This window comes from Brachyistius frenatus, unplaced genomic scaffold (assembly GCF_029030835.1).
Source record: "Brachyistius frenatus isolate BFR_SWC_R1_liver_20210118 unplaced genomic scaffold, ASM2903083v1 Contig_144, whole genome shotgun sequence".
Taxonomy (NCBI): Eukaryota; Metazoa; Chordata; class Actinopteri; family Embiotocidae; genus Brachyistius; species Brachyistius frenatus.
The window spans coordinates 679,749-697,352 of record NW_027210743.1 but is presented as its reverse complement, the minus strand read 5'-3'; the positions used below and the strand labels follow the sequence as shown (position 1 = coordinate 697,352).

Genomic DNA, 17,604 nt, shown 5'->3' with positions numbered 1-17,604 from the left:
CACGCCTTCAAAAAAGCTCAGATTTTTTTTTTTAAAGTGAGGTGTTCAAAGTGAGGGTCACTTTTTGGACATTTTTTTTTTTTTATGAAAAAAAAAAGTCTCTTTTGGACTTTCTTTTGTTTGAGTTTTGTATTGTTGTTTTAGTATGACTGAACCTGTGTGGCTTACCCTTAGAGGGACTTGCCTTAGGAGGTCTCGCCCATGTGGCTTACCCTTAGAGGGACTTGCCTTAGGAGGTCTCACCCTCCGTGAACCACGTGGCTTTTACCCTCACAGGGATTTGCACTCCGTGAACCCGTGTGGCTTATTAAGGGGACTTGCTCTCAGTAAACCTTAAACCATGTATGATACCTGAGTGGGGCTCGAGGTCGTTTCCAGCCCGGAGTCGGCGTCGTAGGCCGCTGGACTATCTTCGGCGCCGGAGGATGAGCAGGAGGAAGTGAGTTCACTCAGACTGGACTGACAGTCTGGTTAACTGTAAAAGATTCTACTTCACCAAGGTTGCTATTAATGGTTCAAATTCCACCTTGGCCTGTTGATGGTGATTAAACTTTTAGTGTGTTTGAAACGTTTGGAGAAATTGGAAAAGTTTTGCACACATTGCAGGAAGATATTTAATATCACTGCAGACCCCCTTGAAAACACGTATATCTACTATCTAAAGAATGTCTGCGGCAATTTTGGTCACATTTGAATGAATATTTGTGGATGGTGGAGTTATAGGTTGCAGTGAGCCAAAGATTTGTCATAATGCAGACCATCGCCTGGGAAGATTGGTGGCGCAGCGATGAGCACTCTTGCCTCTCGGCTGGAAGCCGGGAGAGACGGGTGTTACCAACTTTTATGAGTTTTTGAATATGATAAAGCCGCCAAAAATGCAGTTGTTTACGGAGAATCATAATAATCGCTTGGATAACAATAGGGCTTTCGAACCATCGGTGCTCGGGCTCTACTAAAAAAAAAAAAAACACACAAAAAAAACAGTAAAGTGAATCAGAGAGTGGGTGTGTAATAAACCAGAAGACACAAACAGCCTGAGAAGTGTGTCCCAGTCTCGGTTTTGCAGCGCCACCCTCCTGCAGCCGTGTTTGGTGGTTTTGCAAAAAAAGAGCGTGCCGGCGTGCAAAAAGCGGGACCGTGCGTGCACGCGCGAGCAACAGATCCCGGCGCATGCGCAGTTCATTGTTTTGACTGAAAATGCCGTCGGTTTCGAAAACGGCGGCCAACGCGTCTCCTCAAACCGAGAAACCTACCCACTATACGTGAGTAAAGCCGCCGCGGAGAAACAACCGAAAATCGTCCGGTCGCCCGAAAACGCCGATCGCACGTTGCACGTCGGCGCGGGTTTTGCATTTGTTGCATTCCTCAACTCTCGTGCGCGCGTTAGAAACGCGGTGCTTTTCCTGGCTTTGTGACTACCTAACGTAACACGGGCGAACGAGCGACTGGCTAACGACACCAGCGCTAATACGGTAAAAAAAAAAAAAAACGCGGACGTCTTGGATCACTTCGCCGGAAAACCAGCCATTATCGGGGTCGTCCGCGGCTGTTTGGCCGAGTTAAAGAGCGGTTTCGGGGTGAAATATCGACCATTAACGCCGTCAACTCGGTCCGCTAAACGATTAGCCAGGAACTCGCTAACCCAAGCCTGCTTGTAAATAGCTCGGCCTTTATTTTGACTTCCCTCTCGCTACGCACATTTCCCGACGTACGCTCGGGGGCTTTGAATCGGCCTTACGACAAAACGCAGGCGCAGTTCGCGCCGAGAATACGCAGCTGACGTTAGTGACCCAAAAAAAAAAAAAAAAAGAAGAAAAAAAAAAAGACATAGTAGGTTACAAAAGCGCGAGCAGCGAAACACGACACACCTCTCTCTCTCAACTTTTTTTTTTTCCTTCTTCTTCTTTCTTCGCTTCGTGAGGAGAAACCCATTTTAATTTTATAGGCCGCTTCTTGACACTTACAGCCGGTTTGTTTTTCCACCTCCCACCTCCCTCCCTCCCCTTCATTGTTGCAGATACTTGAAGGAGTTCAGGACAGAGCAGTGTCCGTTGTTCCTCCAGCACAAGTGCACGCAGCACAGACCCTTTACGTGCTTCCACTGGCACTTTCTGAACCAGCGACGGAGACGACCCATAAGGAGGAGAGACGGGACCTTTAACTACAGCCCCGACGTGTACTGCACGAAATACGACGAGACCACAGGCATTTGCCCAGATGGAGATGAGTAAGTCGTCGTCCCCTGTCCCCGTCCCTGTCCCCGTCCCCCCAACGTCTCGATGCATGTCAGTGTTGTGATGCAGCTGCTGACAGATGTTTTAGGATGTGGACCGTTTGTAGTTTTAATGAACAGATGGTAAACGAAAGACATTTATTCAACAGGTCATTTCATTTTTCTGTCTTCCGTCAGCTGGCTTTAAATGACTTTTGGGCAGAATTGTTCGGATATACTTTTTTTTATGTATTTATTAAAACATGACTTCATATTGAGGGTAGCGAATCACCAGAAAGCCCTCGGTACAATATTATCACGATACAAAAGTCACAATATGATATTATTTTGATAGTAAACCTGTTGCATAACATATGTTGCGATATATTGTGAATCATTACCACTTTTCAACTGCAGATTATTTGCAAATTCGGTTTAATCTAATAGAATACATTTTTCAGTCTGGTCATCTCACTGCAATCACTTTGCAGCAAAGCACTGTTAAAAAACTGTCAATACAAAATATTGTGATACTATTCTGTATTCATTTTTTCCCACCCCTACTTCAAATGTAGTGACTTTTACATTGACCTTAACAAACTTTGTGAAACTGTAGAACTTTTTCTTTATGTCATGTCCAGTTAAAAGAGGTACTGCTGTCCATCTGTTCCGTAGCAATGACGCTGGCATTTAAAAAAAAAAAAAAAATTACTATTACTATGTTTGTGCATTTTAAACTTTTTAAAAAAAAATTAATTTCCCCAGCTTTCCGCAGCAACAGAAATCCAAGTGCATAGGATGAGCTAGCTCTCTGTTTGATTGAATTGCAGGATGTGCACATCAGTCAAACTTTGCCTGAACTGATGTTATGAACTGTTATGAAATTATTTTCATTATTGATTGTTTTCTGAATTAATTCAATAGCTGTTTGGTCTAGAAATGGCAGAAAATAGTGAAAAATGTCAACCAGTGTTTCCTAAAGCCCAATATGTAGCCTTGATATGTCTTGTTTTGTCTCCAAAAACAGTCCCCAACCACACAACATATTGTGTTTATTATCGTGGACAACTAAAGGAACCAGAAAATATTTAGATTTAAAAAGTTGAAATCAGAGAATTTCTGCATATTTAAAAAGAAGAAGAAAAAAAAAAAAAAGACAATTAATTCTGTTTCAAAATAATTTGCAATTATTTTTCTGTCAATCAACTAGTTGTTGCCGCTCTATCTCACATTTCCTTTTTGTTGTTGCATGCAATTTCTATGTAGAGTATGTAACATTTCTTGTTGAACTGCTTGGTCAGCTCTGCTCTCCAGCATTACATTTAGTGACGCTTCTATTATTTTCAGATAATGACTTTGTAATATGACACACAGATGTTTTTGTCCCGAGCTTCATATTTTTCAAAATGTCAGTTTCCCATCGTGTCCTGTTTACAATAAGATGGCAATTTTGTATTTTTCTTATATGTGACCACACAGCTTCTTTTCTTTGGGGACCAATATTTTGTCCTTGGCCGTCACAGGGAAAACAGCTCCTAAACATTTAGCTGTGTTTTTTTTTTAGAGGAGGTGAACATTTAAGGTTTGACTATCTGGTGGCACAGAAACCAGATACAAGAACTCTCAGAAGGGGTGGCAACGCCATTCCTATTTAATTTGAAGCAGGTAGTATAATAAAGGCAGCCGTCTGTCTGTGTGACAGGGAATTAAAAAATGATGGAGCAATTAATTGAGTGCCACATAGAAATGGAAAAAAAAGAAATACAATTATTAATCTAATAGCAAATGAACAAGTGCAATCCTCACAATTCCTCCTCTCCTAATGGAAGCTATTTTTGTATGACCTTATGTGTTGCTATAGCAACTGTTGCTATTCGAGAAAGGAAAATTTGGTTTATTCAAGAGGCTTATTGGCCGTACGTTTCTTGAGGCATTGCTGGTGTATCAGCCCAACAGTCACAGTGGATCTTATTTGTAAGAATCAGTGCAACCATAAGAAATCCCTGTTTGTATTAAATAATCTAAAATCCTTGTGGTTTTATAATGAATTGCTTGGACAATGTTTTAAGTGCTTGCCAGTTTAATGCTTTTATTAATCAATCAATCCATCAAACTTCATTATATAGCACTTTTCAATCAGGCTAGGGCAGTTCAAAGGGCTTAACAGATGGTTGACAGGCCAATTATAAGACAGGTGTATAATTAAAAAAAGATTGCACAATTTAAGAACAATTAAAAACCTAAATAGAAAACGACATCAAAAAGACGATTTAAAAAACAATTCAAAAAGCAATTTGAGACCAATGCACGCAAGATAAGGATGATGAAAATAGAAATGATAGATTTTAAAGCTAAAATAACAGTAAGAGTAGTAAAACAGAGTGAAATGACATGAAAAAGATAAAAGCAGTAATAAAAAAAAACTAAATTAGTTGGCGTTAAATAGGGTAAAAGTAATTAAAAGAAAGATATAATAGATATTAAAATGTGAATAGAAATAAATGGATAAATAATTTCATGTGTAACACCCTGCCTTAAAGTTGCTCTTACAATAATATTTAGCGCTTGAAGAAGGATGATACAATTCAAAAAACATACATTATTTATTCTGTTATATTTTGGGCATATTTGAGGTTTGCACTGCACTTTTTGTTTATTATTTAATGCCAAGTCATTTTTATGTGGATAAACTGATGAAATATTTATGTTACGTATAAATAATATGTTGTATCTTTGTTTCCTCAGCTGTCCTTATTTACACCGGACCACTGGTGACACAGAGCGCAAGTACCATCTACGATATTACAAGACGGGAACTTGTATCCATGAGACGGATGCTCGAGGGCATTGTGTGAAGAATGGCCTCCACTGTGCTTTTGCTCACGGGCCACATGATCTCCGACCTCCAGTCTATGATATCAGGTGACACGCAAAGCAAATAGTGGCCTCTCGTATCTCTGCCAAACTTTTCAGTCAATCCTTCACAATGCGATGAACAAATCGGCCGATGTAGACACACATTAAAGCCCGACAGCACAGAGTAGCTGTATTATATGGGTTTGTACTGAATCTTTGTTTTGTACAGTGGTTTTCAGGGCTTGGCTCAATGCACTTCTAAAAAAAATAAAAAATAATCATAAACACCTAAAACTAGGTTAACAAATTGTATTAGCTCAAAGCATGGGTGAGGTTAGCTCGCATCAGCTGATACAGACTATTTTAAAGGCTTTCTGGAGCAAAGTGTGAACACAATGAAGCCCTCAAAAGTATCTTTCTATTTTCATAATATTTGACATTATGTAAATTATGTATTAATTATATGTTTATGCTGTTACACTGGCCTGTAACTAATGTTACTACATCTTATATTGCAGGTAGTCCAGGATGAGATGTCTATGGTCTTTTCTGTAGATGATTTTAAAGATTTAAATTGGGAGAAATAATGTTAGACTTGGTTGTAACTTGGTTTTGATGGGTTCTGTGAGGGGTGGCCGAGAGGCATTTCTTCTTCACGCTCTATGAAATTATTTTCAATAACAAGCATTCACAGTTTCCCTTAACAAGATGTTAAGTTCAAGGGTGTTTTTCTGTTCTTTTGCTTTTCAAGGAACATAGAAATAATCGGCTAAATTATTTTGATCAACAGAGAGATCCAAGCACAAGAGGCCCTCCAAAATGGACAGCTGGGATCTGGGGAAGGTATTCCTGATTTGCAGCCTGGTGTATTAGCCAGCCAAGCTATGATTGAGAAAACTCTGACCGAAGACCCCCGATGGCAGGGTGAGTAACACTCACTTAAATTGTGATTTTCTTCATTTTCTGCCCCCCCCCCCCACCCCCTCCCAAAAAAGAAAGAAAGAAGGAAAAGAGATGATATTAATACTGAGTCCCTCTATTTGTAGATACCAACTTTGTTTTAGCCAATTATAAAACAGATCAGTGTACTAAGCCCCCAAGACTATGCAGACAGGGCTACGCTTGCCCCCACTATCACAACAGTAGAGATCGAAGGCGAAATCCACGGAAGTTCAAGTACAGGTGAGCTGCGATTCAAGTTGACGTTCAGATAGGAAGTTGTGTATGTGCGGAGTGTTAAATGTTTTCACTCTGTGAATTCAGGTCGACTCCTTGCCCCAATGTGAAACACGGCGATGAATGGGGAGAGCCCTCAAAGTGCGACAGTGGAGACAGCTGCCAGTATTGTCACTCTCGCACCGAACAGCAGTTTCACCCAGAGGTGAGTGAAATTTGTTTACTCGCAGTCCAAAACTATTCAACCTCCTTAAAGTGCAAGACATTGTACAGTGACCACGCATGAGCTGAAGCCATGGTAAACAAGTCAAGGAAAAAAGTTTGATTAAATGTATTTCAGTGATTTAAAAAAACAACAACACTTACTTATAAACAATCTTCTTCAGAAAGGCCGATAAGAAAAATGATTCAACCCTCACAGTCAGTATTTAATAATATTATCCGCTGACCTTTATGCACCTTGCACCAGCCAGTCCCAGTTCAGTCTCATCACGCCACAAAACAGACTGTCACGACTCTACCGGCCTATAGATGATTTTTCTTCTAAAAGCAAGTGGACTTTTACATGTGTTATGGTCAAGAATAGAGTGCTGCAACAAGTTTCTGGGCATCAAGTCCATGCTTATAGTCTGTATTATACGATATAGTCTGTATCTCACTTAGCTCCTACAAATGCAAGTTATAAAACATTTTTTTTATATATATCAACGGGAAACCTTTTGACATGTGAACCCTTACATACTCGCAGGATTCAATCATCTTCTCATTGATGACATCGTAATGTCGCTGATGTAGCACTGTGGTCAAAAGTTTTTATTTGTTTTTATTTCTCCCAAGATCTACAAATCTACCAAATGCAATGATATGCGACAAACTGGATACTGTCCCAGAGGACCATTTTGTGCATTTGCACATGTAGAAAGTAAGTGAAAGTGTGTTTTGACATTATGTATCTTGATAAAGGATTTTAAAAAGACGCAAGAACTTTTTTTTTTTTTTTTTTTTTTTTCAAAGTAAGCACGGTTAACTTTCTGATTGATTTGAAAATAGTCACCGGTGATGTTACTGTTATTGGATGCCCTGTGGTTGTTTACATGTTACCCAAGCTATATGGAGACTTGATATTGATTTGGATCCTTTCAGGAATTCCCTCGACAGAAGAGACCATGAGCTCATTGCTAACAGCGATACAGTCGAGTTCGCAGTCCCAGCTGGGCTCTCAGCAGTATTCAGAGTGTCCAGTCACTGAGTGGAACAGTGGAGGAAACTCCACCAGCAGCGCAACCAGTAGCAACGGACAAGTAGGAAGCGTATGTTGTCTTTTGTTTCTTAGTGTGTCAATGGAAATGTATTCTGTCGGATATCAACAGCAGTCAAATTTCTTTCAATGTAATGTTTTGTATTTGCTTAAGTCAATTCCGCTGATGCATAGCTGCCATTTACTTGTCGACATGTTTACCATGCTCTCACTGTTTGTGTGTTTATTTTATACATTTACATGTCATTATTGCTATTTTCTTTGATTTTCCCACATGTCATGACAATGTTGTTCTAAAAGAAGGGAGGCAATTTTCTTATCGCAAGCTGTATTTAGAAGGATAATTCATTCAAAAGAGCTAGTCTTCATATTTTGTCTGACAGGATTCTCATAATCCACCCGGGATAATGTTCTTTTTAAACTTTGTTATTTTTTTTTGATCATCATTTTATTAAGATCATGTGCACTTCTCTTTCTCAGGTTTCATGTTCTAATAGCTCAACTGTAACGCCAAGCTCAGGAAGCGACAGTTTGTTATCCCCAGTGGGATCCATCAGCAGGCCCAAACCCTTAACTAATAGTAGTTTATGTTCAGAGTCCACCACATCCAGTGTCTCATCTCTGACGTCTAACTATCCTAAAGCTCCGGGCTTTGAACGAGAGGATCAGGTACACAGTCTGCTCTCTTCAGATTTAGGAAGAATAAAACACATAAACAACGCAGGGCTTTAATGTACTGTATCACTGGCAATTATTTTTGTATCATTGTTGATTTATGTCTCGTTCAATTTTTTGCCATGTCATTTTAATTTTATCACTTCGAGCCATTATTTTCATGAATTCCACTATTTTTTAGGTCATTTCATGTGTTTCATAATTGCTGTGAAATAGTGCAGATTTCGTATTTGTAGCACTGCACACTGTATCTCTGAATTATAAAACTGCGATTGTCGTGGTGGTGAGATTATTCTTTTGATGAGAGTTCTTAAAATATGAAGCGTCTATGAAGTATTGAGCAGTTTCTACTGGAGAGCTTTGAATTTCTCATTTTCTCAGTCGTTGGGGATGAATTAATAATTGATGTTGCATTTTCTCTATCCGAGAGGCCCAGTCTTATGATGAGCCTGACTAAAGAAATATATATATATATATATATATATATATATATATATATATATATATATATTCACACCGCTCACGTAGCCAAGAGTATTTTCTAAGAATTCCCCTCAGGTTGATTTAACTGCTTTCTGATGATGTAATTACAGAAGAACGGCGCCCACTCACAGTTAAATGTGACTCATTCATTCAGGGTGTACTGCAGGCAGAGGGGAGTCACATGATCAGTTTTTACACACCTTTGATGCTGATTGGATGTCTTCCAGCAGAAAAGTTAGCACGTAAATCATCACAATAACAGGCGCTACTAGAAATGAGTCGCTTCGGAGTCTGCCGCATCACAGTTAGTTCTGTCAGGGATAATGGTTAAAGCAAAAGTCTTTCATTTTCTCATCCTGCGGCTAGGTGTAGTATAAAGATGCCTGTTAAATGAAAGGGGCTGTGTGGCTATAAGGCTTGTTCCTGAAATGTCTGTGTCATTTGATTGTTTGTAGATTAAGAACAAGGGACACGTGGATCAAAAATTGATGGACCAAGAAAAACAGGTTTGCATTTAAATGCATCACTTCATGCCGATGATATGACTTCATTTATTTATTTCATTAGAAAACCTGTAATTAACAACCTGGAGAATTTTAACACCTTTCTCTGCTTTCCCTTTTAGACACATAATACTGTATTCTCTGCGGTGAACCCTTTGGCATCAAGCTTTACCTCCAGTATAACGTCAAGCTTGGCCTCCAGTATTGGCTCAGATAGTTCTTCACCCACCACCTTATCAACGATGAATGCAAAAGCCACTCCTTTCTATCCGGGGAGCAACACAGTGGAGTCTGTCATAGGTACGTGCACGTGAAAGCACAGCCAAACAGCTTGAGCTCATGGCTTCCACTTCGTTTTTTGTTTTTAAAATGTCAATGAGATTTACTTGGCCTCCCATCAGGATCTGCGCTGGACCTCAACTTTAGTGACATCAATGTTGCGTCTCTTGACAAGGAGTTAGAGGAGCAAGATAACAGCATAGGACTGGCAAGTAAGGGCACCCAGTTTGTTAAAAGCAGTTGATCACAAGTGGTCTCGTCATTGTTTGCACATTTTTAATGCAACAAATGCGCGTGCTCTGTCCTTCAGGTCAAAGAGTGCTGGGTGGATCGGCTCCCGTTAACATTCCCGGCTCCCTGGCACGATCGTCCTCTTTTAATTCCTCGTCATCCCTCTCCACCTCCCCGCTGAGCTCCCTCTCTCAGTCGCTGTCGCAGTCCCTGCTGTCTGGGACGATATCTCAGCAAAATCAACCTTCAAACATGTTGGCCAAGCAGGAGCACGGCCTCCTGGGAACACCCACCTCCTCCTCCCAGAATTCTCTGGGTAAGCCAACAGCATTCAGACGTTTTCCCCGTAGTGAGCTGGAAAGCATTCGCTTAACAGTGGATTTTACTTCCCTCGGCTTTTCTTAAATATTAATCCAGCTCCTTATGTGGGCGTAAAGCTCAGAAGTATGACCAGTAGAGGAAGACTGTGTAAGAAACAATTTCTTCCCAATGAAACAACCAAGTGTAACAAAGACATTTTTGTACCTAAATCACTACTATCACTTAGAAATTCTAAAAACAATTTAGGTTTTATGCAAAAAATATTTTTCAATTATCAGACGGTTTAAAGTTCCACGACTAACTAATTTCTCTTTGTGCTCGGTCTTTATTTTTGACACGTTGCTCACCTAGGCTTGAATGGAGGAGCGAGCAACATCTGGGACTTTGTAAGTGGCAGCTTCTCACCAAGTCCATCCCCAGTTTTCAGCAGCCTAACCTCCACAACCAGCAGCGCTGATCTGGCGCGCCTTTTTAGAGAGCTGGATGAGGCCAAGAGGAAGATCAAACAGTGGGAGGAGGCCTGGCATCAGGTCAAACAAGTCAGTGCTCTTAATGAACTCTAATCGCACGATTTACCCTTACATTGATCCTTTTTTTTAATCGCAACGCTCTCCTTTGTCTCCAGGCCTGTGAAGCTTGCCAGAAAGACGCCCATGAAGCAAAGGAGCAAGCAAAAACGTCCGACGCGGAGCGGCAGCTGGCAGAACAGAAATGGGAAGAGACAGAGCGCAAGCTGAAAGAGCTCCAGGGGGACTTTGATGTGCTTTGTCGCACACCTGGAACACCTCTGCTACGTAGCTACGGAGAGCTGGACCAGCTCCCCTTGTCAAAGCTACACTCCATCCAGACTCAGCTGCGTAATGACCTAGACCTTATAGACGGGGTAAGAAAGCCCAGATCATCACACACAGCATTTCATTAGTAGCATCTGCGTAGTTTAAAAAACAACAACAACAACAACAACAACAACAAAAGTTTTATCAGACTATAATTCAGATCCATGTTTGTCATCAAGCATGCTTATTTGAAAAGTCTGCATGCACCGTGTTTCCCTAAGTTGCAGCTGATATACACTCTTTTCTTCCCCCAACAGGTAATATATCAGCTTCAGTCAAAGAAATGTATAGTTTGCCAAAAGCATGATCGTTGCATTGTTCTGCAGCCTTGCCAACATTATGTATTATGTGAGAACTGTGCACCTAGTAAAACAGAATGTCCCTACTGTAGAACAAAGATATTGAAGTGGTGATGTACAATAACTCGAGGTACTATTTAAAGATTAGCCCTTTTGAAAAACTACTAATAGATATTCCATTTTTCTAAACAGAAATGTCTGTTTCGTACCGTGATTGAATTACTTTAGGATAAAATGGTGTTTGACTGACACAACAAATAGTATTATAAATCAGATTGCATAGAAGGGATTCAATCATTATAGGTTTTGCTCATTTTATGTCCGCGTTACGTCGGTCAACCAAATTGCTTTCTGTGAAAACCATGCAATTAAATTAGAATGTTTTCCCAATCGAAATGCAAATATGCACCACCCACCTTACATATTGCTCTTGTGGTAAATATAAAAATAGAGTGTAAAATATGCAAACGATAAACTTGGTTGAAAGCTCAGTACACGAAGAGATTAATGAGTGTGAGTTTGTATTTCTTTCCCCATGTTTATACTCTACTGCACCTGGGTATTAGTGTGGGTAAATCTGGGATCTCCTGTGGCACCGTCTTCTCAATTTGATGCATTTAAAGTTGCCCCTGAGCAAATTTAAAGGCATTTCAAACCCAACTTTTCATAAGTGTGCGTAAAACTCATAAAAAAGTTTTTGTGAATCTGTTTCTTTCACACCAACTTCATTCAGTCTTAAATTTTGAATGTTATATCAGGTTTTAAAAATATCCCTGGTCACAACCCCATTCCCATTTTTCAGGAATTAAAAGAAAAAAAAACCAAGATGAAAGAGTAAATCTTTATAGCAGAATATCAAAATAAAATGTTCTGCTTTTGTGGATCAAAACAGTCCCACACTATAACCCAGGCACTCAGACAAGGCCTTTGTTGGTATTTTACCATAACAGCCAGTGCTATAGACATTTCAGGATGGTTGATCTTAAATGTTTGAAACATACTGCCAGAAAATGCTGAATTTACTCAAAACATAATCTGGTGATGTTCAACATGAAATGGGCAAAACTCAAAGCAGAGTTTTCTTTAATTAAAGAGGAATACATTAAAGTCAAAGGCTTTATTTGTGAGCAAATCAACAAAACGGACATCTAGACACCTTATTGTGACATATATAGAGGAGCAGTTTGTAGGATTTAGTGGCCTCTAGTGGTGAGGTTCTATATTGCAGTATAACACACACACACACACCCCGCCCCCGCCTCACCCTCTCTTTCCAAGCCTGTAGGAGAATCTTCATATACTCTCCATAATCAGTGTTTGGTTTGTTCTGGGCTGCTGTGGAAACATGGCACCTATATATGAAGGGCTCATTCTAACATAGTAAAAACGCTTAGTTTCAGATGATTATACACTACTGAAAATATTATGAATATATTTTCCTTTTCTGCCAATACTTCCTCCTAAATCGTACACACTTGTCTCTGAATTCAGAATCATGTATTTTGTATAAGCCTTATTAGTCTGGAGTTTAGAGGGGGGGGGGGGAGTATTGCACAACAGTTGAAACTTTATACACAGATTTGTAAAAAAAAAAAAAAAAATGCTTCACATCCATTGAGGTATTAGTGCTAATTTTAAATCTGCAGCATTGAATCAGACAAACCAAGGAAAGATGTGAATGCTGTAAATTTGCAGTGTTCCTCTTTAAGTAAAGTCAATTTTTTTTAACCACCCCCCCCTCCAAAAAAAAAAATTAAAAAAATTAAATCTAAATTTTGTTTAATGCAAACAGTCAAGCATCATTACTTTGACCAACTTTCTGAAGAAGTTTGATTTCTTATTAAAAGCACTTTGTTGACCTGGGACTTTATTAAAGGGTAAATAGAAATTTGCTTTCAGCTGCTTTGTAGGTATTCTTTTGTGTCTTTTTTAGATTTATACATTTGTTTTGTTTTTTTCTACATAAGCTAATGTCTGAAGCTTTTTGTGTGTTCTGTGAAACATAATTTGAATATTTAATGTTTCCTGTTGTTAAATCATGGCATGGTTCTACATATTAAGATTTCATAGAAGAAGTACTTAATAGTTTCTACTTTCATAGTTAGATTTATAAAATTTCAATCAAATAAGTGCACATTTAAACTGCATTTTAGGCATAACCAGCAGCTGTAATATCAGTAAGGCACATGCTACATGTTAAGGCTATTATTCAATCAGTTAGTTTTGTTTTGTAGAAATTTCTATAGCCTATCCATTAGAGAAGCATGTATTGTATTTACTACAAGCCTGAAATGGTGATTTTTTTTTTTTTTTTTGTAGGAATCTAGCCTCTTGACCTTCTCTAGAACATATCGGCCTCTAACTCTAAAGTGCCTTGCCTTAGTCGAAAAGGTTATGTGTAGAATTGTCAGAGCAAACACAAGTAGTTGAAGCTTGTGCAGAGGTTTCTGCAAAATGTGTATTTAACTTTGCAGGAGCATTGACTATAATGTGTATATATGAATATATGCCAGTGTATTTGGCCAAATCCCAATGAGTATTCCTGCAGAAGATAATTGAAGTTGAACATTGTCAGTGCCTGTGTCCTGACTTCATCCTTAGAAATGAACCTCCCTTCTCCCCTCCCAACTCTTCACCTGCCCACCCGCCCACTCATTCCTTGGTTGTGGTGCTCTCTTGGTGCAGCTTCAGTCTTTGAAATTAGGTTTTTCAATTTAACATTTGGGAGTATGCAAACATAGGACACATTCATTTGTATAGCAACATCCAAAATGCATTTGAGACAGTTCAGTAACTTTCTGTTTGTTTTATTGTAATAATCCTGCAGTGAATGAAGAATTCCGTAGTGAACTTGTAGGTTGGATTTTGCATAGGATTTGTGCTTATAGTTCCTCTGATTGAAATGACCTTCTACTGTGTTAAAAAAAACAAAAAAAACCTTTTTATTCTTGCTTTAAAGTCAGTAGAAAATCATGTATCGCCAGGTACACTTTTTGCTACTTATAAATATGGGAAAATGCATTGTTTACATTCACACAAATGACAATTAAGCAACTCAGAGGAAAAATATCCTGAAAGTTATGGTATTTTAGCATTTTGATTATATTACAGCATAAAAGGCAGGCTAAACACTTCTGGTATTGCATGTTATGCGATATATTAACCAGCAACAACAAAAAACACAAAAAAAAGGAAAAAAAAAAAAAAAAAGGTCGCACTGTGTCACACTGCCAGAATATTTGTATTGACTTATTTTAGTGTAGTTAAGGCTTAATAACTTCTGCAAGCTTCGCTGCTACTGGAAAATTGTATTAATGTAGATTCTTGTTATACATTTAGGTGTTTGAATGTTGTTGTGCATCCACAGCTCAGATTTCAGAAACTCCGAAATAATTTGTCTTCATCTAATTTGACTTAATCTTTTTTTGATTGAATTATTAATTTGTAAATCTTTTTGAGTCAGAGTTTCAGTGCTTTTGTAAATCACTTAGAATGATGTCATTAGCCTGTACTACTGTAGATCGTCCCTTTTTTTTTTTTTTTTTTTTTAATTGATTGAAGGTAAATGTATTTTTATTGGCTTTCTTTTCCCCGCGCACACTGGGATTGCAGTGTACGGTGCAGCTAATTCACAGGGTTCTTTGGTCTATTTTATTTAGCCTGTGAAGCCGACTAAATTAATGATGTCTGGTGTGAAAATCTAAAAATGAACCAAAGTGGTGTTCTAGTAGCTGTCCAAATATATATTGTAAAGGGAAAATTTTACCCTTGAACAGAATTCACACAAGACACGGTCAAAACCTAGTATATGACTGTATTGTGGATGGAACTCTACAGGGCTTTTATTTTGAAATGAGGGCTTTTTATTTGAAACCGATACAGGATTTGGCTGACCAACGGTTGGTTACCTTATCTGTCAGTCGCGTGGCATTTGGCCGACCAATGGCGTGACTTTGACCATTTATTCACTCTGCGACGGGCATGGCTGGCCGAACTGTTGGTCCGGTGTTGGACAGATAGCCTGTAGTTGTGAACATGGGCGGGCGTGCCCAAAGCTATTAATAACAGTCGGCACATCAAGGTCATCTGCAGGAAACTGACACAAAGTCCAGCATTGAGTGGCAGGAATTCTGTTTTTGGATGGATTTTTTTTTGCTTTAACATTTCATTCAGTAGGGACATACTGTATATCCTCTTCAACAACAGGACTATGCCAATGGCTTTTGCTTACAACATAAATGGACTTAGGCCCATTTTTTGCAGTTTTACCAAAGACCTGTATTGTTGTTATTTCTTTTCTACTACATTTTATCATTTGTTTTACTTCATTAGGAAACTTAAATTGATTTAACAAAAAAAAAAAAAAAAGACAAGAAAATCACCTAGTACCTTAAATAGATAATGTTTGTTCATTAACAGTAATTAATTGCATCTTTTTCTATCTAAAGTTAGTTATAGTGAGTTGATACACAGATGATCAAAAATGCATGGGTCAGATCTTTACAAATTGTGTATTTGTACATTTGATTTTGTGTTCAGTATACATTGGCGTTTATGGCAGATTGTGCAATACTGGCTCGCACATGCTGACCTTAAACGAGGATTCAGTGTCAGTTTAATTGTTGTCTCCAGTGAAGGAATGTCAAAGTGACAGAATGACATTTGTGCTTCTGAAGTGGCCATATAAACTTCACTACAGTACTGTTTTGAAGTCAATTTTATTCGTAGATTTTGCTTAAAAACAATATCTAAATCAGTTTGAAATTGATAGGTATGCATTATATACTGTTATGATAGGCCTCCAGTGACTGTAAGGTGCTTTCTTTCTTTCTTTTTTTTTAATTTTTTTTTTATCTGACTCTGTTTATGTTTCTGAAAGCCGTGGTCCAAATTAGTTTTTGTTATTACGGGGACAGATGATGATTGTGAAGCATCAATGGCAGATACAGACATAATTTCAACTGAGTTGGCCCTCAGTCTCTCTGGAGATCTACTCGCCCTCAATTCAAGTTATCTTAAAAAAAAAAAAAATTTAAAAAAATGACAGACATTCACTTGGTAAGCACAGCTTCCATTTCTTTCCATTTCTTCAGATTTGTTGAATTTTATCTCTGAACGGACCAATTACTCTTTCAAATACATCTGTGCCTTGAAGAATTACATAATGTGGATCGATTGAAGATACAAAACATAACGTGTCTAATTGGAATCAAAATTCCAGTGCCTTACAATATTTCTGTGGACCACAGTGTGATTGCTGAATGTCCTGTGCATTCAGGCCACTTGAGCTGAAAGGGAAAATGCTAATCTAATGAGATTTGCTTCTCCAGTTTGACAGGACGAAGCTGGGGTTCCAATTGAATGATAATCGTCTTTTCTCAGTCTGTATTTGCCATAAAATTCAAGAAAACCCAGCAATACCTAACCACTGAATACACAAGTTTGATCTCAATTAGTCATTTGGCACCAAAAAAAAAAAAACCAGTTGTTTGTAAGGAAAAGCACCAAACAGGAAGAATCTTGTAAATGAACTGTACTAGATGTGTCACTATGCTCTGCATTGGAATAGTTTAATCTATTTTGCATTATTGTTAGTTGTTGTGTCTTCTTTGTTTTTAACATTATGAAAATGGAGCCAGAAGATTTATGCAATCTTGTACATGTATATGAGTATGATGTATGGAGCTGTTCAAATTAAGTAAAAATGCTATTGCAAAGTCAAAAGTAAAGAATCTGAATGTGGAACTAGTTGTTCCACGTACTTTAGAAAATTTCAGTAGAAATGTTATTATAACATTGAAGCCCTGAAATATTGAATGTATTGTTCTAAATTAGATATTCAATGAATAGGTCACTGGATATTATGGAGCGCAGTTAATTGATTATGATGTAGCATCTAGTTGTGAACTGCTATTCAATAAAATCTATTAGAACTAAAAAAACAAATGCAAGTTTTCAAGTTTCTATTTGTCAGCATAATGAGAAAATATTAAGGAAAGAAATGTATTTTTCTCAGGGGAAAACAGTGATTTGATAGAGAATGTGTTCAATCTGAGGAAACTGCATTTCATGGATTTATTTACTTAAATGTCAGTGGGTTTAGACATTATTTATAGATTAAAAAAAATATGTCCCTTATTTTGTGACAAGCTGTATGGATATGTAGGAAATTCTATACTGATAATTGTAGAAAATATTCCGTTGGTATATTGATATTTTTGTGTTGTGAACACAAAAACAGGTGCAAGTCTTAGAATACTAGATGTTTCTTTTCTACATTGAGGATTGTGTGCCGCATATTTACTGTAGTGTATTACTAGTTTGTTAACACTTGTTAAATTGTTACACTACAGTTATGCAATGGTTTACAGAGTTCACAAAATTATTTTTATCATCTTGAGAATTAAAATAATTTTTCATCTGAAACGTGTGAATACTTCTTGTCTCAAACACAACCAACAGAAAAAAAAAGAGT

The 17,604-nt window shown here is 38.1% G+C and overlaps 2 protein-coding genes across 5 annotated transcripts in view; one reads left to right on the top strand and one right to left on the bottom strand.

Annotated features, from left to right (window-relative positions):
- Positions 1-17,604, bottom strand: part of igfals (insulin-like growth factor binding protein, acid labile subunit) — a 222,849-nt gene that overhangs the window by 194,131 nt on the left and 11,114 nt on the right. The gene's annotated exons all lie outside the window — the stretch shown is intronic.
- Positions 1,198-11,961, top strand: unkl (unk like zinc finger). 4 transcript variants are annotated; one of them, XM_069715516.1, is made up of 16 exons: positions 1,198-1,262; positions 2,018-2,227; positions 4,958-5,134; positions 5,859-5,992; positions 6,115-6,250; positions 6,332-6,449; positions 7,082-7,166; positions 7,388-7,545; positions 7,983-8,171; positions 9,116-9,166; positions 9,286-9,463; positions 9,565-9,654; positions 9,753-9,989; positions 10,346-10,533; positions 10,620-10,877; positions 11,088-11,961. In XM_069715516.1, exons 1-16 carry the CDS (start codon positions 1,198-1,200, stop codon positions 11,241-11,243), a joined length of 2,430 nt encoding a protein of 809 aa, XP_069571617.1. In that variant the 3' UTR covers positions 11,244-11,961. The 4 variants fall into 4 exon arrangements, with proteins under 4 accessions (XP_069571617.1, XP_069571616.1, XP_069571619.1 ...); XM_069715515.1 differs by having other exon boundaries at positions 7,388-7,554; XM_069715518.1 differs by lacking the exon at positions 7,983-8,171.

Coding starts and splice junctions, on each gene's coding strand:
- unkl (XM_069715515.1), top strand. CDS start 1,198: ATGCCGTCGGTTTCGAAAACGGCGGCCAACGCGTCTCCTCAAACCGAG. Junction 2,228..4,957: donor ATTTGCCCAGATGGAGATGA/GTAAGTCGTCGT, acceptor TTGTTTCCTCAG/CTGTCCTTATTTACACCGGA. Junction 9,167..9,285: donor TGATGGACCAAGAAAAACAG/GTTTGCATTTAA, acceptor TTTCCCTTTTAG/ACACATAATACTGTATTCTC.